The sequence below is a fragment of the Lepidochelys kempii genome, chromosome 11, assembly GCF_965140265.1.
Source record: "Lepidochelys kempii isolate rLepKem1 chromosome 11, rLepKem1.hap2, whole genome shotgun sequence".
Lineage (NCBI taxonomy): Eukaryota > Metazoa > Chordata > Testudines > Cheloniidae > Lepidochelys > Lepidochelys kempii.
Genome location: NC_133266.1, coordinates 56,685,020 through 56,705,220, shown reverse-complemented (window position 1 = coordinate 56,705,220; position 20,201 = coordinate 56,685,020). Strand labels below are relative to the sequence as shown.

General features: G+C 40.1%; 1 protein-coding gene across 10 annotated transcripts in view; it reads left to right on the top strand.

Moving 5' to 3' along the window:
- The window catches only part of ANKRD44 (ankyrin repeat domain 44), a 215,684-nt gene that overhangs the window by 82,749 nt on the left and 112,734 nt on the right, over positions 1 to 20,201 (top strand). For all 10 annotated transcript variants that reach the window (XM_073306276.1, XM_073306275.1, XM_073306269.1 and 7 more), the window contains exons 2-3: positions 774 to 857; positions 13,050 to 13,128. In XM_073306276.1, the coding sequence (XP_073162377.1) occupies positions 774 to 857; positions 13,050 to 13,128 (163 nt within the window). The remainder of the gene's footprint in view (positions 1 to 773; positions 858 to 13,049; positions 13,129 to 20,201) is intronic.

Below are 20,201 nucleotides of genomic sequence, written 5' to 3'. Positions count from 1 at the left end.
GATCTGTGGTCTGGTATCTGAAACAATTATTTTTTAAATTGAGTAGATTTCAAAGTTGATTGTTCCTGTCAGTTTAGTTGATAACTCAGATACTATAGTGTATGTGGGCCTAATTCAAACCTAGAGAGAGAGAGAGAGAGTGTGAAGTAGTCGACATTCTGATTAACTGGCAGTGATGTCATCTTTCCCCTGTCAACAACACTTCAGAAATGTGTGTGCCAGATTTTTCCTTCTTTCTGCCTTATTATATATTTGTACATTCCACTTCCTAATTTCAAGCAGTGAGATGATTCTTTCACTTCTTGGGTAGTTAAACTGTGATTATTGGCTTTTTCTTTAGTAAAATAACCTGAGATGCATAATAATCACTGAGAAATACACTGCTGTTCATATTATTTTCTGCTTAACTGTCTATAGAATGGTTGTCATTAAAACTTCACCATATGCTGACAGCTAGAGCTCAGTAGTATCTAAGGGAAAACTGGTAATCTCATACTTAGACTAGGAAACAACTATGCTAACTGTGTGGTGTCTGTTGGCAAAAGCTGCCATTTTAATGGGGATCCCGATCTGTACACTTACATGTTCAGGCATACAGATATACCGGGTGCAAGCTAATAAAACTTGCTTATAAGATTTTCATGTTGATTTGCGACTGGCGAAGGATTGAATGCATAATGTCTGTGCACTGTATTGGTAAATGTTAGAAGGAATAATATGTTGTCTTTAAAAGAACAAAAACCAAACCTTTAATGATTGTTTTCTGTTCTCAGCCACCACTGGTCCAAGCAATTTTCAGCGGGGATCCAGAGGAGATACGGATGTTGATCTACAAAACTGAGGATGTTAACGCTCTGGTAAGTGACTGTGTGTGTATGTAACTGTGCTTATGAACAATCATGGCTTCGATATGAATGATTCCATTAGTATAAAAAAACTAACAAAATGGAAAATATTTGGTAGCTAGAGATTCATGGCTTAAATAGATTCCTAGTTATTACTGGAACAAATAATTATCTACAGCACAGGGTAGTAATTCCCTACATGTACCATAATTACTTTAAAGTGCAAGTCAGTCAGGGACAGTAAGTTTTGTCCAAATCCCTATTGTTGTGAAATAAAAAACAGCTGAAAGTAGCATATCTTGAATCTCTGTAGAATTTCTCACTAATAATGAGCCCTTGCAGATTTGGGACTGACCTTCATTCAGGATTTGAATATATTTAATGTCTAAGCTAATTTCACTACAGCTATCTCAAACAACAAGATAAAGGAAGCTGCAGCTTGGCCAGTGATATATACACAGAGGAATTATTGCAGGATAGATTGGCTTATGTCTAGCTTAGACAATGGTAAACAGCTGTAAACAAGCAGAGGTTAAGTATTTAATAGCGGAAAATCTTAAAGCTGAGCCTGCTCTTCTTTAGGAACTTGTTTGTTTTTTGCCTTACACTTTTCCCCATTGTATTCAATGACATTAGAACTGTTAAAATGAGCAGTTTTTGCTGGCATCTTGAGTATAGTTGGTAAGCTCTGGAGCTGGTTAGACCGTGGAGCTGAGACCACACAGAGATTTGCAGGCTGTCAACTTGGTCTTTTAAGTTAAATATCCTTTCCCTGTGTCTTTTCCAGACCAGAAAACTCAGTTATTTTCTTCTGAGCTAGTTCCAGTGGTTTGTCTGGTTTATTTACAACATAGGAGGCTCTTGATTGGAACTACAGCTCCTGTGGCCATTGTGGGTCAAATATCTGGTTGAAAGAGGTAGATGTCGAGATTTGTCTTACAGCTGTAGCAGTGATCCCCCAGCTTTAGTTCAGCAGGGCTCCATCCAACTCCCAGTGATCTCAACAGAATGAGTTGCCACTGACTTAAGTGGACGTCAGATCAGGCTCATATAGAGAGGTGAAAGGAGAGGCTGAGGTAAAGCTGATGATGTAAGTATCAGTTCTTATGTCCTGTCCTGAAATAAGAATCTAAAGGTGCTAATTGTAAAATATTGTCTGCTTTTTATCCCCTTCTATTTTTGTTTTCTCCAATCGTAACAATGGAATTTTGACACACCTACAAGGTGAATAATCTGTTTTTTATACTGCGTATTAGTTTGTCAAAAACTCTTGTTGTGTAGATCCAGCTGGTCACATGCTTTCAGTTCTACCCATAAAATGTTTTCATGTCCCCTTCAGTCCAAGGTTGCTGGTGATTGTTGCTTTGGAGATGTACTCAATTCCCAGGTAAAATATTAAGTGGGTAGCATATGTTTTATATGAGGAGACCATGGCTTTTAATGGAAAAAAAATAATTGATGTGAACATTTTTATGTAGAATTCTGTTTAGTACAGTGAAAGCCCTTGCAAGACTCTGTTGACCCAGCAGCTTTCCCGTCTGCGTATAAGAAATGGAATGGTCTTTGCAGTAATTACAAAAATATTTTTCAGGATATATTCAGAAATATAAATTTAAAATAGTAATTTCAGATAAATACCAAACACTGGAAATGTCACTAAAAGAATGGGTAGAAGACACCACAACTCCCAACTGCATAGGCGAATTATCTTCTGTCTGTTTCTAGTTCCTTCCATGTAAGCGTTTCAGCAATGCTCGGCTACTTCTAGCCATGTGACAGGAAACTTTGGCATTGCTTGTTAGTGATGGGGTTTTTTGTTGATCATTTTTGGTTAATAGTAAAAATATTGAAAGAGTTAAAATGTAAATACAAAGTAAAAATACGATTTGACTGTTCTCACAGTGAGCTTTAAGAATTTCTAAAGTCATATGTGATGTTTCAGAGCCCACAGCAGAATAGCTATTAGCATGGCTGAACAAAATGGGACATGGGAAACTATGAAAAATAAGTGATACCTAACAATAGTAAACTGTCAAAGCAGCATGAGAGTTGTCCTTATCTAAGGAAATAGAATATTAACCTTAGAAAAGACTGCAGAGCAAATCATAAATTAGAAGAACAAATTATGTAACCTAGCAATATAAACAATATTTTTCCTAGCCTGGAAGTGTGTGTTTAAAAAAATAAATGACTCTGAGGTCTAAATGCTAACAAATTTTATTTGAGCATAAGCTTTCGTGAGCTACAGCTCACTTCTTCAGATGCATGCAGTGGAAAATACAGTGGGGAGATATATATACACAGAGAACATGAAACAATGGGTGTTACCGTACACACTGTAACAAGAGTGATCGGGTAAGGTGAGATATTACCAGCAGGAGGCGGGGGGGGGGGGGGAGCCTTTTGTAGTGATAATCAAGGTGGGCCATTTCCAGCAGTTGACAACACCTTGTCATGGCCCACCTTGATTATCACTACAAAAGGCTCCCTCCCCCCACCCCTCCTGCTGGTAATATCTCACCTTACCTGATCACTCTTGTTACAGTGTGTATGGTAACACCCGTTGTTTCATGTTCTCTGTGTATATAAATCTCCTCACTGTATTTTGCACTGCATGCATCCGATGAAGTGGGCTGTAGCTCACAAAAGCTTATGCTCACATAAATTTATTAGTCTCTAACGTGCCACAAGTCCTCCTTTTCTTTTTGCGGATACAGACTAACACGCCTGCTGTTCTGAAATCTGAGGTCTAAATGATGCTTCTGTAATTGGGACTTTTATTTTGTAACCAAGAAAAAGTTGTAACTGTTTGGCTTAGTGTGGCTTGTTTGTTTTTAGTTCATTTTTCCAAGATAGAGGTCAGAGTGACTGCTCCGTGTTTCTCACTGGTCTTCGTGGAGAACCAGTTGCTGCTTTTACATCTTGATGGCAATGATACTTTTTATCTAGCGGGCAGTAGTTGCTTCTTATCACTAAACATTTGACTGCTTTTACCCACAGGTGGCTCTGCAGGCAATTTTCACTGACCTACAGCCCAGGGAATAGGGATTTTGATTGGAATCCCTGTGTCTTAGTTTTATAGACCAACATATGTTGTACTATGAAACCACTGAGCTAGCTGCAGGCAGGTATTTTTAACACTTACCCTTTATACATGCAAATATAGATGTAATTTTGTTAGTTTTTTAATTTGGAGAAGAACAGGGGGACAGTTCTGAGATTTTTTTTCTTTCATTCTTTCTTCCCTAAGAGCTTTTTGACCCTCCTTCTAGTGATGGCCCCGTACACAGTGTGAACCAGTGGTGGGCATCTGAAATCTAGGCAGTTGTTTAGGGCTTCACTCATCCAGGATTCCAGCCCCCCAGGGAGAAGAGCAGGTCAATTTTTTTCGGAGAAAAATGGCTTTTCAACTGCAACAAAATAACTTATGGAAAATTTTCATATAGGTTTAAATCTTCCACTTTAAAAAGATAAAGAACAAAAAGTGTGTGGTTTTTGAAAACTGAAAAACTTCTTTGTTTTTCCCCTCTTCCCTTTTTCTTCTTTTTTTTCCCTTTTTTCTTTATGCCAGGCAGAGAAAATGTGTGTGTGTGTAGGAGGGGAATAAACCAAAATTGTTTTTTGTTGGAAAAGGTGACAAATTCTGGAAAAAAAATGAAATTCTGCCAGAAGTTTTATCATGTTTGAACCTTTTCATGGAAAATACATTGCATTTTTCACCAGCTCTACCAGTCAAAGCACCATCTGCATGTACTATATTTGTTACAGTTAATCTATGTAGGGATTTATTAATAACTTGGGTTGGGATTTTCAAAGGCGCATAAGGGAAGTAGTCGCACAAATCACATTGACTTTCATTATGAGAGCTTGCTGACATACCTCTACATTATTGGACGAGCTTCTGTTTGTGAGAGAGACAAGCTTTCGAGCTACACAGGAGCTGTTCTTCAGGTGTGGAAGAACAACACTGCATACCTCTCCATTGTTCACTACTTCTACCTTTCATAAAAAAAAAAAAATTGAAGTCTCTAGCAGTCATTTTATGAAGATCTATCTACACAAGTGCTTCCTGAAATGGAGTGATTGAGGAGGACTAGCTGGAGGGATGGGGAACAAATTAAGATGTGTAGGCAGTGTACAGATGCAACTGGTTTCATTTTTCTTAAAGTAGCATTGCCAACATGAAGTGCTCAAAATTTGAGAGTCAGGCCCCTCCAAATCATCATAATTTATTACAAAATCCTAAAATTAAAAAAAATACTAATTTTTGGATGCTTTTATTTGCCTTCTGTTTTTTGAGCTTAGAGTACTTGTGTCATGCTTTCAAGCTTTAGTCTGCAACCATGAAAGCTAGAAACTTAAATACATTTGCATGAATTTGAGATGATACTAATGTACACAGCTACAAATGAGGATTAGTAGTCCAATATGAGAGGCCACAGTTTCCTATCCTGAGATTATGTGTAGGAAGAGGACCAGCAGCAAAACAATACTGAGCACTTTTGCTTACCTTATATAATCCACATAGTCATAACCGATCAAGAATTCATCCAAAATAATGGAGATATTTATTATACATAATACTTAATATTCTCCAGTGCAGTGTCTTACTCTGTAAGTATTAGACTAAAGGTATTTTAAGTATGGTACCAAACCCCATAAGCATGACCCTTGCTAGGAGTCAACAGAGTAAGGTAAAGAGAGATTTAAAAAATCATTTTGAAGATTTAATATAAGTTAATAAATGGTGTTTCCATTTTCAGGGGAAAAAAGCTGTGTTCTTTGCATGAATTCACATTTGTGTATTCATGATTGATTAATAAAAATATTATTTAAAAGACTTAATTTGGCCACTACAGAACCCACATCAACAGCCAATAAGACAGACCTCAGAATGACTGAGACTCTTAGACAAGTGATCTACAAGCCACATATCTTCCTCAAATCCCATTTTATCAAAGAGGGATTAGTCACTTGGATTTAACAGAAACCTTTTCTGTAACAGTGACAAAATAACAGGAGTACTTGTGGCACCTGAGAGACTCACAAATTTAATAGAGCATAAGCTTTCATGGGCTACAGATCACTTCATCGGGTGCATAGAATGGAACATATAGTAAGAAGATATATGTGTATATATATATATATAGATATATATACACATACATACAGAGAAGTGGAATTTGCCATACAAACTGGAAGAGGCTAATTAGTTAAGATGAGCTATTATCAGCAGAAGAAAAAAACTTTTGTAGCGATAAGATGGCCCATTTAGACAGTTGACAAGAAGGTTTGAGGATACTTAATTTAGGGAAATAGATTCAATATGTGTAATAACCCAGCCACTCCCAGTCTCTATACAAACCCAAGTTAATTGTATCTAGTTTGCATATTAATTCAAGCTCAGTAGTTTCTCATTGGAGTCTGTTTTTGAAGCTTTTCTGTTGCAAAATTGCCACCCTTAAATCTTTTACTGAGTGGCCAGAGAAGTTGAAGTGTTCTCCTACCCATTTTTAAATGTTATGATTCCTGATGTCAGATTTGTGTCCATTTATTCTTTTGCGTAGACACTGTCCGGTTTGGCCAGTGTACATGGCAGAGGGGCATTGCTGGCACATGATGGCATATGTCACCTTGGTATGACAAAATAACCACTCTAACTAGCAAGTGAAGCTGTTCTAGGCTAGTAACCACACTTTATGTAAGTGTTTTGTCATTTCACAACATGTCCTTGTTTGACTGAAAATCCAGCTTTTCCTGTATTTTACTTAATACTGGAATGCTCAGAATAAGCCTGGAATTTGTGAATACATCACACTACCACATTTGAAAATGAAGACGACTTGAGCAAACTTGCATTTTGCTAGAATTATTTGTGCATATATGGATCCTGAAAAGTCCAGTACTGGAACAGAAATACTCCACATGTAGTTAGAAGTGTGATTATAAAATGCCACCTGCCACTGCACATATGTCTTTCCTGTGTTGTCTGTTGTGTGCCTTGTTCACTGACGTAAGCAAGCTACTGTTGGGACTTCGGGGCCAATGTATCAGGGGAAACTGCATTGTGCATGCAGTTGGGAGACAGGAGGTCTGGAATTATTCCTGTAACTGCTACTGACTTGCTCGTGACTTCGGGCAAGTTGCTTAGAGCTTGTCTACATTGTGCAACAGTGCACACCAGAGGTGTATAAATTGTAGCGTGCTTAAGTGTTACACTCTAACTGATTCGGCACTCCCTGCTAACGTGCTCGAAAAGGTTCCTAGTGAGTGTTACTGTAGTTCTGTTTCAAGCAGGATTACTTTGCCACACCATGTAGACAAGCCTGTTAATTCTTTGTGCTTCAGTTTGCTCATCTGAAAGCAGGGGATATTATTCACAAATCTCTGTAAAATACTCTGAGCCCTATGGAAGGAAAAGTACTACAAAAACCCTACGTTGTTATCCTTCTCGTTTGTGTAAGAGCAAAATGCATTTCTATTCTGCCTCATACGATAGCCACAAAATTGCCAGCTAAGGACCCAGTCATGCAAATCTTGACTTTTGGGTGTAGTTGACGACACTAAGTGTACATCTACACTGCCATAAAAACCCACAGCACTGAGTCTCAGAGCCTTGGACAGCTGGTTCAGGGTCACGGGGCTCAGGCTTCAGGGCTAGAAATAGTAATGTAGACATTTGGGCTTGGGCTGGAGCTTGGGCTCTGAGACCCTCAATGTGGGCCTGCTTCCTTGAGGACCTAGGGGTGACAGTGGACGAGAAGCTGGATATGAGTCAACAGTGTGCCCTTGTTGCCAAGAAGGCCAATGGCATTTTGGGATGTATAAGTAGGGGCATAGCGAGCAGATCGAGGGACGTGATCGTTCCCCTCTATTCGACACTGGTGTGGCCTCATCTGGAGTACTGTGTCCAGTTTTGGGCCCCACATTACAAGAAGGATGTGGAAAAATTGGAAAGCGTCCAGCGGAGGGCAACAAAAATGATTAGGGGACTGGAACACATGACTTATGAGGAGAGGCTGAGGGAACTGGGGATGTTTAGTCTATGGAAGAGAAGAATGAGGGGGGATTTGATAGCTGCTTTCAACTACCTGAAAGGGGGTTCCAAAGAGGATGGCTCTAGACTGTTCTCAGTGGTAGCAGATGACAGAACGAGGAGTAATGGTCTAAAGTTGCAGTGGGGGAGATTTAGGTTGGATATTAGGAAAAACTTTTTCACTAGGAGGGTGGTGAAACACTGGAATGCGTTGCCTAGGGAGGTGGTGGGATCTCCTTCCTTAGAAGTTTTTAAGGTCAGGCTTGACAAAGCCCTGGCTGGGATGATTTAATTGGGGATCGGACCTGCTTTGAGCAGGGGGTTGGACTAGATGACCTCTTGAGGTCCCTTCCAACCCTGACATTCTATGAATGTCTACACTGCAATTTTACAGCCCTGTGAGCCCAAGTCAGCTGACCCTGGTCAGCAGCAGCTGTGCCAAGGGTCTTTGATTGCAGCGTAAACATACCTAGGGGGTTAAGATTAGTAGGGTCCGGCCTTAAGTTTTGATTCAGGAAACCTGTATGGGTGGTTATGGCTGTTGAAAATGCAGAGAGCAGAAATAACACAAGTTGATTTTCATATACCAGCTGGTGCTCCTGTTTAGGCATTTGAATTTATTTTGTAAATTGCACAGTTTAACAGAGGAATCACTGAAGGAAAATAAATATTGAAGAGAAAGAGATGTTGTGTTCCAAAATCAACTTTTTGACCATAGCTACGTTTTAAATAGCCCAGGAGCTAACCCTGCTCAATTGCTCTTTCCTCTTAGTAGCTCCTAATCAGTTGCCTACTGTATGTTGGATTGAGATTCACTTACTCATCACATGGGTCTAACAAATCTTTATTAAGACAAAACACTCAGCAAGTGGTGATTAGAGTGACCGGATGTCCCGATTTTATAGGAACGGTCCCGATATTTGAGGCTTTTTCTTATATAGAAGGCTATTACCCCCCATCCCTTACCCCGATTTTTCACACTTGCTGTCTGGTCACCCTAGTGGTGATCAGTAACTTACAAGTGAGGAGCTCATAAGGATGATCTCATCACAGTTGCCTTCAGCACCGGACAATACAGCTTCAACCCCCTTTCGTTGCACAGATATATTTCTAACTTTTTTTTGGTATCTTTTCTTATACATATGTATTAGTCTCTGATTTCCATATCAACTCTCCTCCTGTCAGTACAGGTTTAGTTTTAGTTCAGGTGGGTCTTTTCTAGCTTTTTTAGTTACTTTGTCTTGTCTTTTTTCTTTTTCTCACAAACATGATTACTCTGCAATTTCATGACACATGCGCAGCACTAAGCATGATTGCTCTGCAGTGTTGTGCACGTGCGCACTTGTAGTTATGCTCATGCTGCTAAATGTTATCAGAGCAGACTCTTAAAATTCACAGCAGGCTTCTAACAGGCCCAAGGGTGCCTTTGCTCCCAACACCCTACATTATTTTTTCTGAAGTAAAATTGAACCTGAATTGTTCTATCGACACTACCACCTACTTTGTGAACTGTCCCTTCTATGTCAATACATTCCCGTCTCTTAACAATTGTAAGTGTGGCTTAAATTGTGTAAAATAAGTTGAAGGTTCTTTCTGTGTGACTGTTTCCATTACATTTGATTCAATTTCTGTTCTAGTCATTGATATACATCCAATAGGATGTTTGATTTATTCTGCCTCGTAAATTTACCCTGGCCAATTTGGAGAAAGTGTGAATCCCTAAATCTTTTTAGCTCTGATTCTGTTCTTATCTCCATTAACATCAGTGACATTTCTCCTGATTTACGTTGGTGTACGTGAGAGGCCTGGCAATTGGTTAAGTATTAATCTGATCTTAATTGTGCTAAGCAGTATTTTAAATGTATTACATTGGTCTCTGTGGCTCAACCAATTAATATGGCCAAAAATGGAGGCAGACATTAGTTTTCCATTACATCTTCATTGACACTTTCAGTAGATGCACATGCTCTTTTGTGAACCAAGGCAACAAATTAATTCATTTTTGAAGGGGGGGAATGTTTACGTCACTTTCTGTAACTTGTCTTAGCCATCATGTAACATATCTATTGTCTTGTACCTTTAAGTTCTGTACTTGAAACATGCCTTATTATTTACCTTACCATTGTGTCCAGTCTTCCTTTCACTATCTCCTCTTGCTGCTTTCTTTCCTTTAAATGTTTATATGAACTTGGTTACTGCCAAACCTTTTACAGATTGAAATAATACTTTTTTTATTCTCTCTCTATTTGTAGCCTTCAATGTTTAGACCTCATTGATTTTTCACTGTTCTACCATCATGTCAAAATTATGTCTGCGATTGAACTTCTCTCTGTGCTTAGGCTCAGCACAAAGATTGGGCACCATTTAATTGGTGGATGGTCTTTGTGTGGGCTCTGAACACAAGGAGTGAATTTCATTATAGGTGCATATACCCTAGTTCCTCTTGTTTTCTTTAAAAGAAAAGGAGTACTTGTGGCACCTTAGAGACTAACCAATTTATTAGAGCATAAGCTTTCGTGAGCTACAGCTCACTTCCTTATGCATCTGAGGAAGTGAGCTGTAGCTCACGAAAGCTTATGCTCTAATAAATTGGTTAGTCTCTAAGGTGCCACAAGTACTCCTTTTCTTTTTGCGAATACAGACTAACATGGCTGTTACTCTGAAACTTGTTTTCTTTGTCATGCTTTTTGTAGCTTAAACAGGAACCTGAGAATGATCCTCTGACTGACCTACTTATGTACATACTCAGCTACAGATGTAATAGGCTTCTTCAGAAGTAACTCCAATAAATGATCACCCTCTGGAGGGTTGGGTTTTGTTTTGTTTTTTGCCTTTTACTAGAGATTATTTCAGTCTACCTTCTTCAGTTATAACTTGCATCAGCATGAGCCCTGTTTTGTTCTTGGATGCTCAATTGTGACAGGTGGAGGAGGAATTATTTTCTTATCTAGGAAACATAGAAATCAGGCTTAAAAACAACCAAAGCACTAAAAAACTTTTTTTGGGGGTTTGTTTAAAACATGATTCTGCTGCTATTGAAGTCGTCTCTCAATGACTTCAGTGTCTGAGGATCAGATGCTTGTGGATAGACATTGCTCTGCCTGTAAATGGGTTGGTGCTTTTATTTTTAGGACAGTATGAATTGATCATATCAGATGATCCACTGAATATCTTGTTGGCTCAAAATGTTACGTCAAAACAAGTCACAGGCACAAAATTCCACTTTCCTGCTGCACCTTTTTTTTTCAGACAGCCAAGTCCCCATTAAGTTTTGAATTATTGTAAAATGTTCCTTATCAATCAATCAATTAATGGGATTGCTTTGGATACTTGCTTGAACTTGCATCACCAATACCCCATTTCACATCCCTCTGTTCTCTTATCAAGCCTTGTATATTGTGACAAGGTGGTACTATAAAGCTTACAGTTGACAGAGGCAAGAACTGTTGCTAATATTGCACCAAAACCAAGAGAGATTGTACAGTGCAATGCATTAATTTAAAAAAACCAGTGCACTGAAAACATTTCTATTTTTGTTCAGGATTTTGACCAGTCTTTGTTTTACGATTTTGCATGTATTGTACCGTCTTAGGAGAGAAGCATGAAGTAATCCTTCTGAGTATTAAGGCACACTATCCCACAGCAAACACTTGTCCTGCCAGTGCAAACTGAAGCATAATATATTACATCGTAGAAAATGTTACTGAATAAACTATGTAGACCCAGATTTTCAAAAATGCTCAGCACTCTGTTGTTCTCAGCAGGTGCTGCTGAATACTGAGCATGTTAGAAAATCTGGCCACTTAGGTGTCTTAATAGGCACTGAGGTTTCTTGCGAATTCTGGCCTGCAAGTGCATAGAGTGGTGATATTTTTGAAGTGAAAAACAAGAAATTTTTAATACTGTTATAACTTCCCCACTAGGTGAGAAAGGGAGATTGTAAGAAAATCTTTCCTCCATCAGTGTGGCTATGTTTGAGTAGTCTGTCTTCAAGTGTTTTACAGTATTTTAGAATTATTTCAAAAAAATCGAAGGCTTTGTAATAATATATGCATATGAGAGACTTAAACACCCTCCTGCCCATAACTCACCCTGTCCATCAATGGCTCCTAGGTTTGCAGGGCTTGTGTGTAGTGTAGCCTGGGAAAAGATTTTTCATTGTTCAGAAGAAAAAAGATTCTGCAGCATTGATTTGTTAGTGTTTACAGAACATTTTGAATATGGTCCAAATAACCCACAAACTGTTACCACCTCTTGTGATTTTCTTGTGAATCTTGTAGTATTTGGTGGATTTTTTTTTTCTTAATGGTCTAGACCTTGGATTCATGAGAATACAAAAGAATTTTGGCTTTCATTTTTAAATTACAGTAAGTTTCTAGCCCTCCTGATTTCAGAGATAAGCTTGAAAACATGAACCCTAAAGGTTCAAAAGCCAGAAGGCAAACAAAAAGAACTCCAAATATGTTGTTTTAAAAATCTCTTTGTGTTTAAGCCAATCTCACGATATTGGGTGGCGGGGGGGGAGGCCTGACTCAAGACTTTTGGATGCTTGGGTTTGGCAATACCGGACTAGACTGTGCCAGACTTCTCTATTTTGAGCCAATGACTTACTGATGAACAGTTTATGAAAGGCTGCATGTATTTGGATTACCTTTGTGGAGAAAGGACATTCTATCTATAATGTCCTTGTGAACTGTTCCATTCCTTTCTCAAAAGTATTATTTTTAGAGCCTTGTGCTGTGTTGTTCAATCAAATTGCATTACAAAGGCTGATGTCCAGAACGATTTGAATTATGTCAGCATAACAGTAAAGCAGCAAACATTTCAAAAAGGGCCTAATTGAGGACAATGTTTTCCCTCATGCATAACTGTCTATCCAGGGTTGGAAGGAAGAGGGGTACAGATGAGATACAAATTACATTCACTATATCTGTGAAAAAGAATACCGAGAAAAGGATAGTTTCTGTACAATGCTTGATGGAAAAAAATATAGCATGTAAGGTGTGGATTGTTAAAGAGAAATGCCTCGTTCAGAACTTTTCGTTCTTTGCTGGTTGAGTCCCATCTTTCTAATATGAGAAACTGTTAGAAAATCAAATATTAGCTAAAGTTTAATGACATTTTGGCATTCCATACTTTATAGCTGTGCAATCTTTGCTGTTTTACAGGATGGTGAAAAACGCACCCCGCTTCATGTTGCGGCTTTTCTGGGAGATGCAGAGATCATTGAGCTCCTCATTTTGTCAGGTAATGTGAAATCTGAATTAGTCATCAACAGAGAAACCAATGTTACAAACTAAAGTGAATGCCCAAGGGAGGCATCTTTAACTTATGGAGGTTAAATCCAGGCCCTGTCCATCTCTGTGTTCCAAGGAGCATTATGCTGTTTGCAGGATCAGAGAACCAGTTTAAATTGCTTGCTATAGTTACATAACATGTACTCTGAGAATAACAAAATGAACCAAAACTACAAATTGTTACCAACTTGCAGTGGGTTAAAACTATTTACTATTTGCGGATTCAGAAAACAAGTTTAGCACATGCTTAAGACCGTCCCTATTTAGTGAGGGACCTATGTGTTAACTCCTGATGTCTCCAGTGGGATTTAATCACATGCTTAAGTTTTTTGCTGCATAATGATAGATGTATCCTTATATGTAGATACAGTGTATGATGGGTGATTGAGCAGGGGAATGTCAAATCTCTCTTTGCATTGTTGTGCAATGTAAAGACTGAGACAGGGTATTGAGCACTGGACTGTGAATTTTTATCCCCGTGGTTGACACTGCCTACTTCTATGACCTCAGACAAGACACTTAACCCTTCTCTGTATTGATTTCCAATTTGCAATAGGAATAAAATACCCACCTACCTTTGTAGAGGCAATGTGATAAATAATTGGTTGTGCTTCAATATGATTTTGAAAATGAAAAGCACGATTGATAGTTGTCAAAATAAAAGGTAGAGTTGGCACCTCACAAGAAGAGTAGAAGGTTCATGGCTAATTCCTCGATGTGCCTGCAAATGTCCAAAGGTCATGTGTTTCTAAACCAGCTTGTTAAGAGTAGGGCTTATTGCACTACAGTAGCCTAATTGAGGGTGAGGAGGAAGATACAAGTTGAAAGAGTAAGGAGCACATATTAAAAATATAACTGTGTTGTAACAGGAAATAAATGCATCAACATCCTTGATGTGGTAAGAATTGAGTGCAGGCGTATATCTGATCGTCAAGCTCTTGAGATTCTGTAGCATTAAACAGCTACTGTTATGTGATATGTAGTCTAGAGATTGAGGCACATTATTGCATATATACACACACTGTATTATAAAAAGTAATTATTTAATTGCTAATTTGCCTTCTGAAGGGCAAATCTCAGATGAAGGTTTGGTTGTTCAGATGAGCAAATTTGGATGCTTACGTTGAATCTCTCTAGACAAGAATTTGGGCTTTAAATCTCACAAGAAAAAGCTCTGCTGCAAACTTCCCAGCACTTTTGCTGTTCTGGCAGGGAAGGAAATCTCTCAGGAATATAGCATTTCTACTGGGGACTAAATGCAGGAGGTGACGAGATTACCAAAAACTAGAAGTGGGGGTTGGAAACCTAGTTGAACTTATTACAACCTGGAAAAAAAAATGTTGTTTTTTAGTTGGGGCCAGAGTGCAAATTGGCTAAGATTTTATCCGAGTGTGGTTTGCCAGACGATAGCTTGCTTCCTCCAACTGAACGGAATATGGCAATATGGCATCAGACCATTGTTGTTGTAATTGAGTCTAGCTCTCTGCATCTGACTGCTGTTACTAAGCTAAAACAATAAAACTATTTTCAGATCAGATTCATGTGATGAATACACGATCAGTTCTGTGATGGATAAATGACTTGGCAATATCAAAGTTTGTAACAATAAACTGCAGCTTAATCAAACACCACTGCATTATCCTGTGTGTGGTATTTTATGGAATAAGCAATATCTGTCAAGATTCCTACTGACATTTGCAGCATCTGCTCGAAGTTCCTATTCTGGCTTAATTGATGCACCAGTTATCAGTGATATGTACATCTTTAAATGCAACAGTAGCTGTAACAAAGCTCTTCCATTTAAATTTTGATGTTGCTGTTCTCCTACCAGATGTATGTTGTACAGACAGCTTGTAAGCGGAGTTTGCTGTCCAAAAAAAACGGTTGGAGAAAGCAAAAAAGGGATTCAACTAAATGAGAAAGTTTGTGCACATTCCATCTGTCCATCATATATTTAGAAACCATGGGTTAGCCAATTGCTTTAGTCAAGGAACTTTAACTTCTGAGATTTTCACATGTGATCATCCAGTTATGTCATTGATCCCAGCAGAAAGACGCAAGTGAATATTATTACATTGACAGACTATGATTGGATGGTTTCTCCAATACATTAGACGCAAACATGCCTCTCTTCAACAGGCGGTAAAGATTAATTACCTTCATTTTGACATGTGGTAATACAGCATGTAGCCATTGTCACATCTTGTTATTGTGAATTGTCAGCATGTGAGCCGGATGCAGAGGCATTATCTTTTCAAGGATTGCAAATAGCAGCACAAGGAAGATCTGTATGAATAAAGAGATGAGGTAGCTCTGACCCGTATCTCCCAAGAATTCCTGTAGCATCTCTAGTGCATTAGCTCGTGAAGATGTGGCCTTGCTGTGGAAAATACATTTCATTTCTTGATTTCCAGTGTGTTCCTTATGTGGGAAAGAGTGTCTCCATGCTCTTCTAGGCAATATGAATTCAAATAAGTTACCAGCCAGACCTCATCCATTGGCTCTAGTATTTGTCTGGAGGATAGGATAAAATGCAGATGATGCGCTCAACTCTGTGAAATATCCGACGGGGGGTTAAACAAAGAGAAACTAGCTCATAATTTAAGGTTTTAATGATTAGCCTTCATGCCAGCAGGGGTTCAGTTTGATTTGACTTAGTGGAGCACTACTAACACGGATACTTACATTCCCAGGGCTTGAGTCAGAGCTAATTCTGTATGTGGTATGTTCTACCTGGTCATCTCATTTTAGTCTCTGAAGTATCATCATTCATGACACACCAGTACTTGTACCCACTTGGAAGAGAAAAGGTCTTTGTAAATTTCTGTGACATAGTGATCTGCCAGGGCTAGCCAAGCCAGAGCTTGGATCACAATAGCAATGTTTTCCCCTTGTTTCTCTTCTGCCTTCAGCACAACCCAATTTGTAAAATACTTCACAAAAGATTAATCTGATGATCACATTTAGCACTCTAAAAAGTGTATCTCTAATGCCCGACTTTAAAATCAGAGGACAGGCAGTATATTTAAAGAATAAAAGCATGGACTATTTACAGTCAGATTTGAACTACAATATTCTGAGCATGACAAGAAGCCAAGGGAAGTATCAGCCCCTTGCATTTCAGACGGGACTCAGGAGAGACATTCAGTGAAATATGCTCATACTGAGATTTGTAGTGCGTGAACTGGTGGTAGCACAAATAAATGTCGCCTCTAATGAATAAAGCTTGTGCCTTAGTGCACCGAGAAATACCAGAAATGGCATTCTAGATAACCATTAGAATAGGAGTGGATTCAGGATACATGGAAGACGTGGGGCCAGATCCTCAGTGGGTATAAATCAGCTGAGGATCTGGCCTGTAATATCTGGCTGAAATGGGGGAGTGTATTGTGAGTTTGTTTCGTGTGCATTAAAACACACAGATCTGAGATTTGGATGTTACTGCCTTCTTCATGCCCTTTCCACAGAATAGGAAGTGCAGTCAGGTAGTAACCATCTGTTAGATTTATTTCGACAACCTGTAACCACTCCCAATCACGGACGTCCATGGAGAGCTCTCCAGACAAATAGAAACACAAGAGAGGAAATGTATTCCAGTGCAATTCATGGCTTCAATGAAGTGGCAGTGGTGTACAAAAGAGCAGAAATCTGATGTCCAGTCTCTGCCCTGAGGGGCTTGCTGTCTAAGGACTCTGTCAAACCTTTATGGCAGAACCACATGCAGTGTCATTAAGGCACTAAACATGGAGCCATGCTGCCCCGACAAAACTTCAGGAGGCACTGAACTTCCTGCCAGGCAAGGGGAGTGTAGCCATGACCATTGCTTACGAGGATGCAGCATGCCCTCTTCTCCACATGGCTCTGCTGGCCAAGGCCTTTCATCCTCTCTGCTCCCTTTTGGTGCATGTCTACTCCTGTGCAGTCCTTGGACTCAAATGCTGCAGTTAGAATCATAGGACTGGAAGGGAGCTCGAGAGGTCATCTAATCCAGTCCCTTGCACTCATGGCAGGACTAATTATCTAGACCATTCCTGACGGGTCTAACCTGTCTAACCTGCTCTTAAAAATCTCCAATGATGGAGATTCCACAACCTCCGTAGGCAATTTAGTCCAGTGCTTAACCACCCTGACAGTTAGGAAATTTTTCCTAATGTCCAACCTAAACCTCCCTTGCTGCAATTTAAGCCTGTTGCTTCTTGTCCCATCTTTAGAGGTTAAGAAAAACAATTTTTCTTCCTCCTCCTTGTAGCAACCTTTTACATACTTGAAAACTGTTATCACATCCCCTTTTAGTCTTCTCTTTTCAGGACTAAACCCAGTTTTTTCAATCTTCCCTCATAGGTCATGTTTTCTAGACCTTTAATCATTTTTGTCTCTCTTCTGTGGACTCTCTCCAATTTGTCCACATCTTTCCTGAAATGTGGCGCCCAGAACTGGACACTCCAGTTGAGGTCACCTTAGTCCCGGATAATTGGGTACCATGGGTGAGACTGTCACTCCTGCTTCAGCTTATTTGCACTGGGTAAAAAGGCCAGAGCTGTATAAAGGGGGCTCTAAAATCTTTGTCTCCAGCCAGGGGAGAATTCCTTCAGTGCAAGACTGAGGAGGACAGGTAAAAAGCTGCCTTCTGAGGATCCCCCACTTAAAAAATACCCAGTTAAGAGCCCAGATTAACTTTGCAATGAAGACAGACCTACGGTTAGGTATACGTTTTCAAAAGTATTCACTGACTTGAGGGTCCCTTTGTTTTTGGGTGCCCTAATTGAACACAAAAAGAAAAGGAGTACTTGTGGCACCTTAGAGACTAACCAATTTATTAGAGCATAAGCTTTCGTGAGCTACAGCTCACTTCCTCAGATGCATATCATGGAAACTGCAGCAGGCTTTATATATACACAGAGAATATGAAACAATACCTACTCCCACCCCACTGTCCTGCTGGTAATAGCTTATCTAAAGTGATCATCAGGTGGGCCATTTCCAGCACAAATCCAGGTTTTCTCACCCTCCACCCCCCACACAAATTCACTCTCCTGCTGGTGATAGCCCATCCAAAGTGACAACTCTTTACACAATGTGCATGACAATCAAGTTGGGCTATTTCCTGCACAAATCCAGGTTCTCTCACATCCCCCCCACCCCCATACACACACAAACTCACTCTCCTGCTGGTAATAGCTCATCCAAACTGACCACTCTTCAAGTTTAAATCCAAGTTAAACCAGAACATCTGGGGGGTGGGGGTAGGAAAAAACAAGAGGAAACAGGCTACCTTGCATAATGACTTAGCCACTCCCAGTCTCTATTTAAGCCTAAATTAATAGTATCCAATTTGCAAATGAATTCCAATTCAGCAGTTTCTCGCTGGAGTCTGGATTTGAAGTTTTTTTGTTTTAAGATAGCGACCTTCATGTCTGTGATTGCGTGACCAGAGAGATTGAAGTGTTCTCCGACTGGTTTATGAATGTTATAATTCTTGACATCTGATTTGTGTCCATTTATTCTTTTACGTAGAGACTGTCCAGTTTGACCAATGTACATGGCAGAGGGGCATTGCTGGCACATGATGGCATATATCACATTGGTGGATGTGCAGGTGAATGAGCCTCTGATAGTGTGGCTGATGTTATTGGGCCCTGTGATGGTGTCCCCTGAGTAGATATGTGGGCACAATTGGCAACGGGCTTTGTTGCAAGGATAAGTTCCTGGGTTAGTGGTTCTGTTGTGTGGTATGTGGTTGTTGGTAAGTATTTGCTTCAGGTTGCGGGGCTGTCTGTAGGCAAGGACTGGCCTGTCTCCCAAGATTTGTGAGAGTGTTGGGTCATCCTTTAGGATAGGTTGTAGATCCTTAATAATGCGTTGGAGGGGTTTTAGTTGGGGGCTGAAGGTGACGGCTAGTGGCGTTCTGTTATTTTCTTTGTTAGGCCTGTCCTGTAGTAGGTAACTTCTGGGAACTCTTCTGGCTCTATCAATCTGTTTCTTTACTTCTGCAGGTGGGTATTATAGTTGTAAGAAAGCTTGACAGAGATCTTGTAGGTGTTTGTCTCTGTCTGAGGGGTTGGAGCAAATGCGGTTGTATCGCAGAGCTTGGCTGTAGACGATGGATCGTGTGGTGTGGTCAGGGTGAAAGCTGGAGGCATGCAGGTAGGAGTAGCCGTCAGTAGGTTTCCGGTATAGGGTGGTGTTTATGTGACCATTGTTTATTAGCACTGTAGTGTCCAGGAAGTGGATCTCTTGTGTGGACTGGACCAGGCTGAGGTTGGTGGTGGGATGGAAATTGTTGAAATCATGGTGGAATTCCTCAAGGGCTTCTTTTCCATGAGTCCAGATGATGAAGATGTCATCAATATAGCGCAAGTAGAGTAGGGGCTTTAGGGGACGAGAGCTGAGGAAGCGTTGTTCTAAATCAGCCATAAAAATGTTGGCATACTGTGGGGCCATGCGGGTACCCATAGCAGTGCCGCTGATCTGAAGGTATACATTGTCCCCAAATGTGAAGTAGTTACGGGTAAGGACAAAGTCACAAAGTTCAGCTACCAGGTTAGCCGTGACAGTATCGGGGATAGTGTTCTTGACGGCTTGTAGTCCATCTTTGTGTGGAATGTTGGTGTAGAGGGCTTCTACATCCATAGTGGCCAGGATGGTGTTATCAGGAAGATCACCGATGGATTGAAGTTTCCTCAGGAAGTCAGTGGTGTCTCGAAGGTAGCTGGGAGTGCTGGTAGCGTAGGGCCTGAGGAGGGAGTCTACATAGCCAGACAATCCCAGGTCGGGGTTCCAGGGGTGTGACCTGGGATATTCTATCTACTACCCAAGATCCATAAACCTGGAAATCCTGGGCGCCCCATCATCTCAGGCATTGGCACCCTGACAGCAGGATTGTCTGGCTATGTAGACTCCCTCCTCAGGCCCTACGCTACCAGCACTCCCAGCTACCTTCGAGACACCACTGACTTCCTGAGGAAACTTCAATCCATCGGTGATCTTCCTGATAACACCATCCTGGCCACTATGGATGTAGAA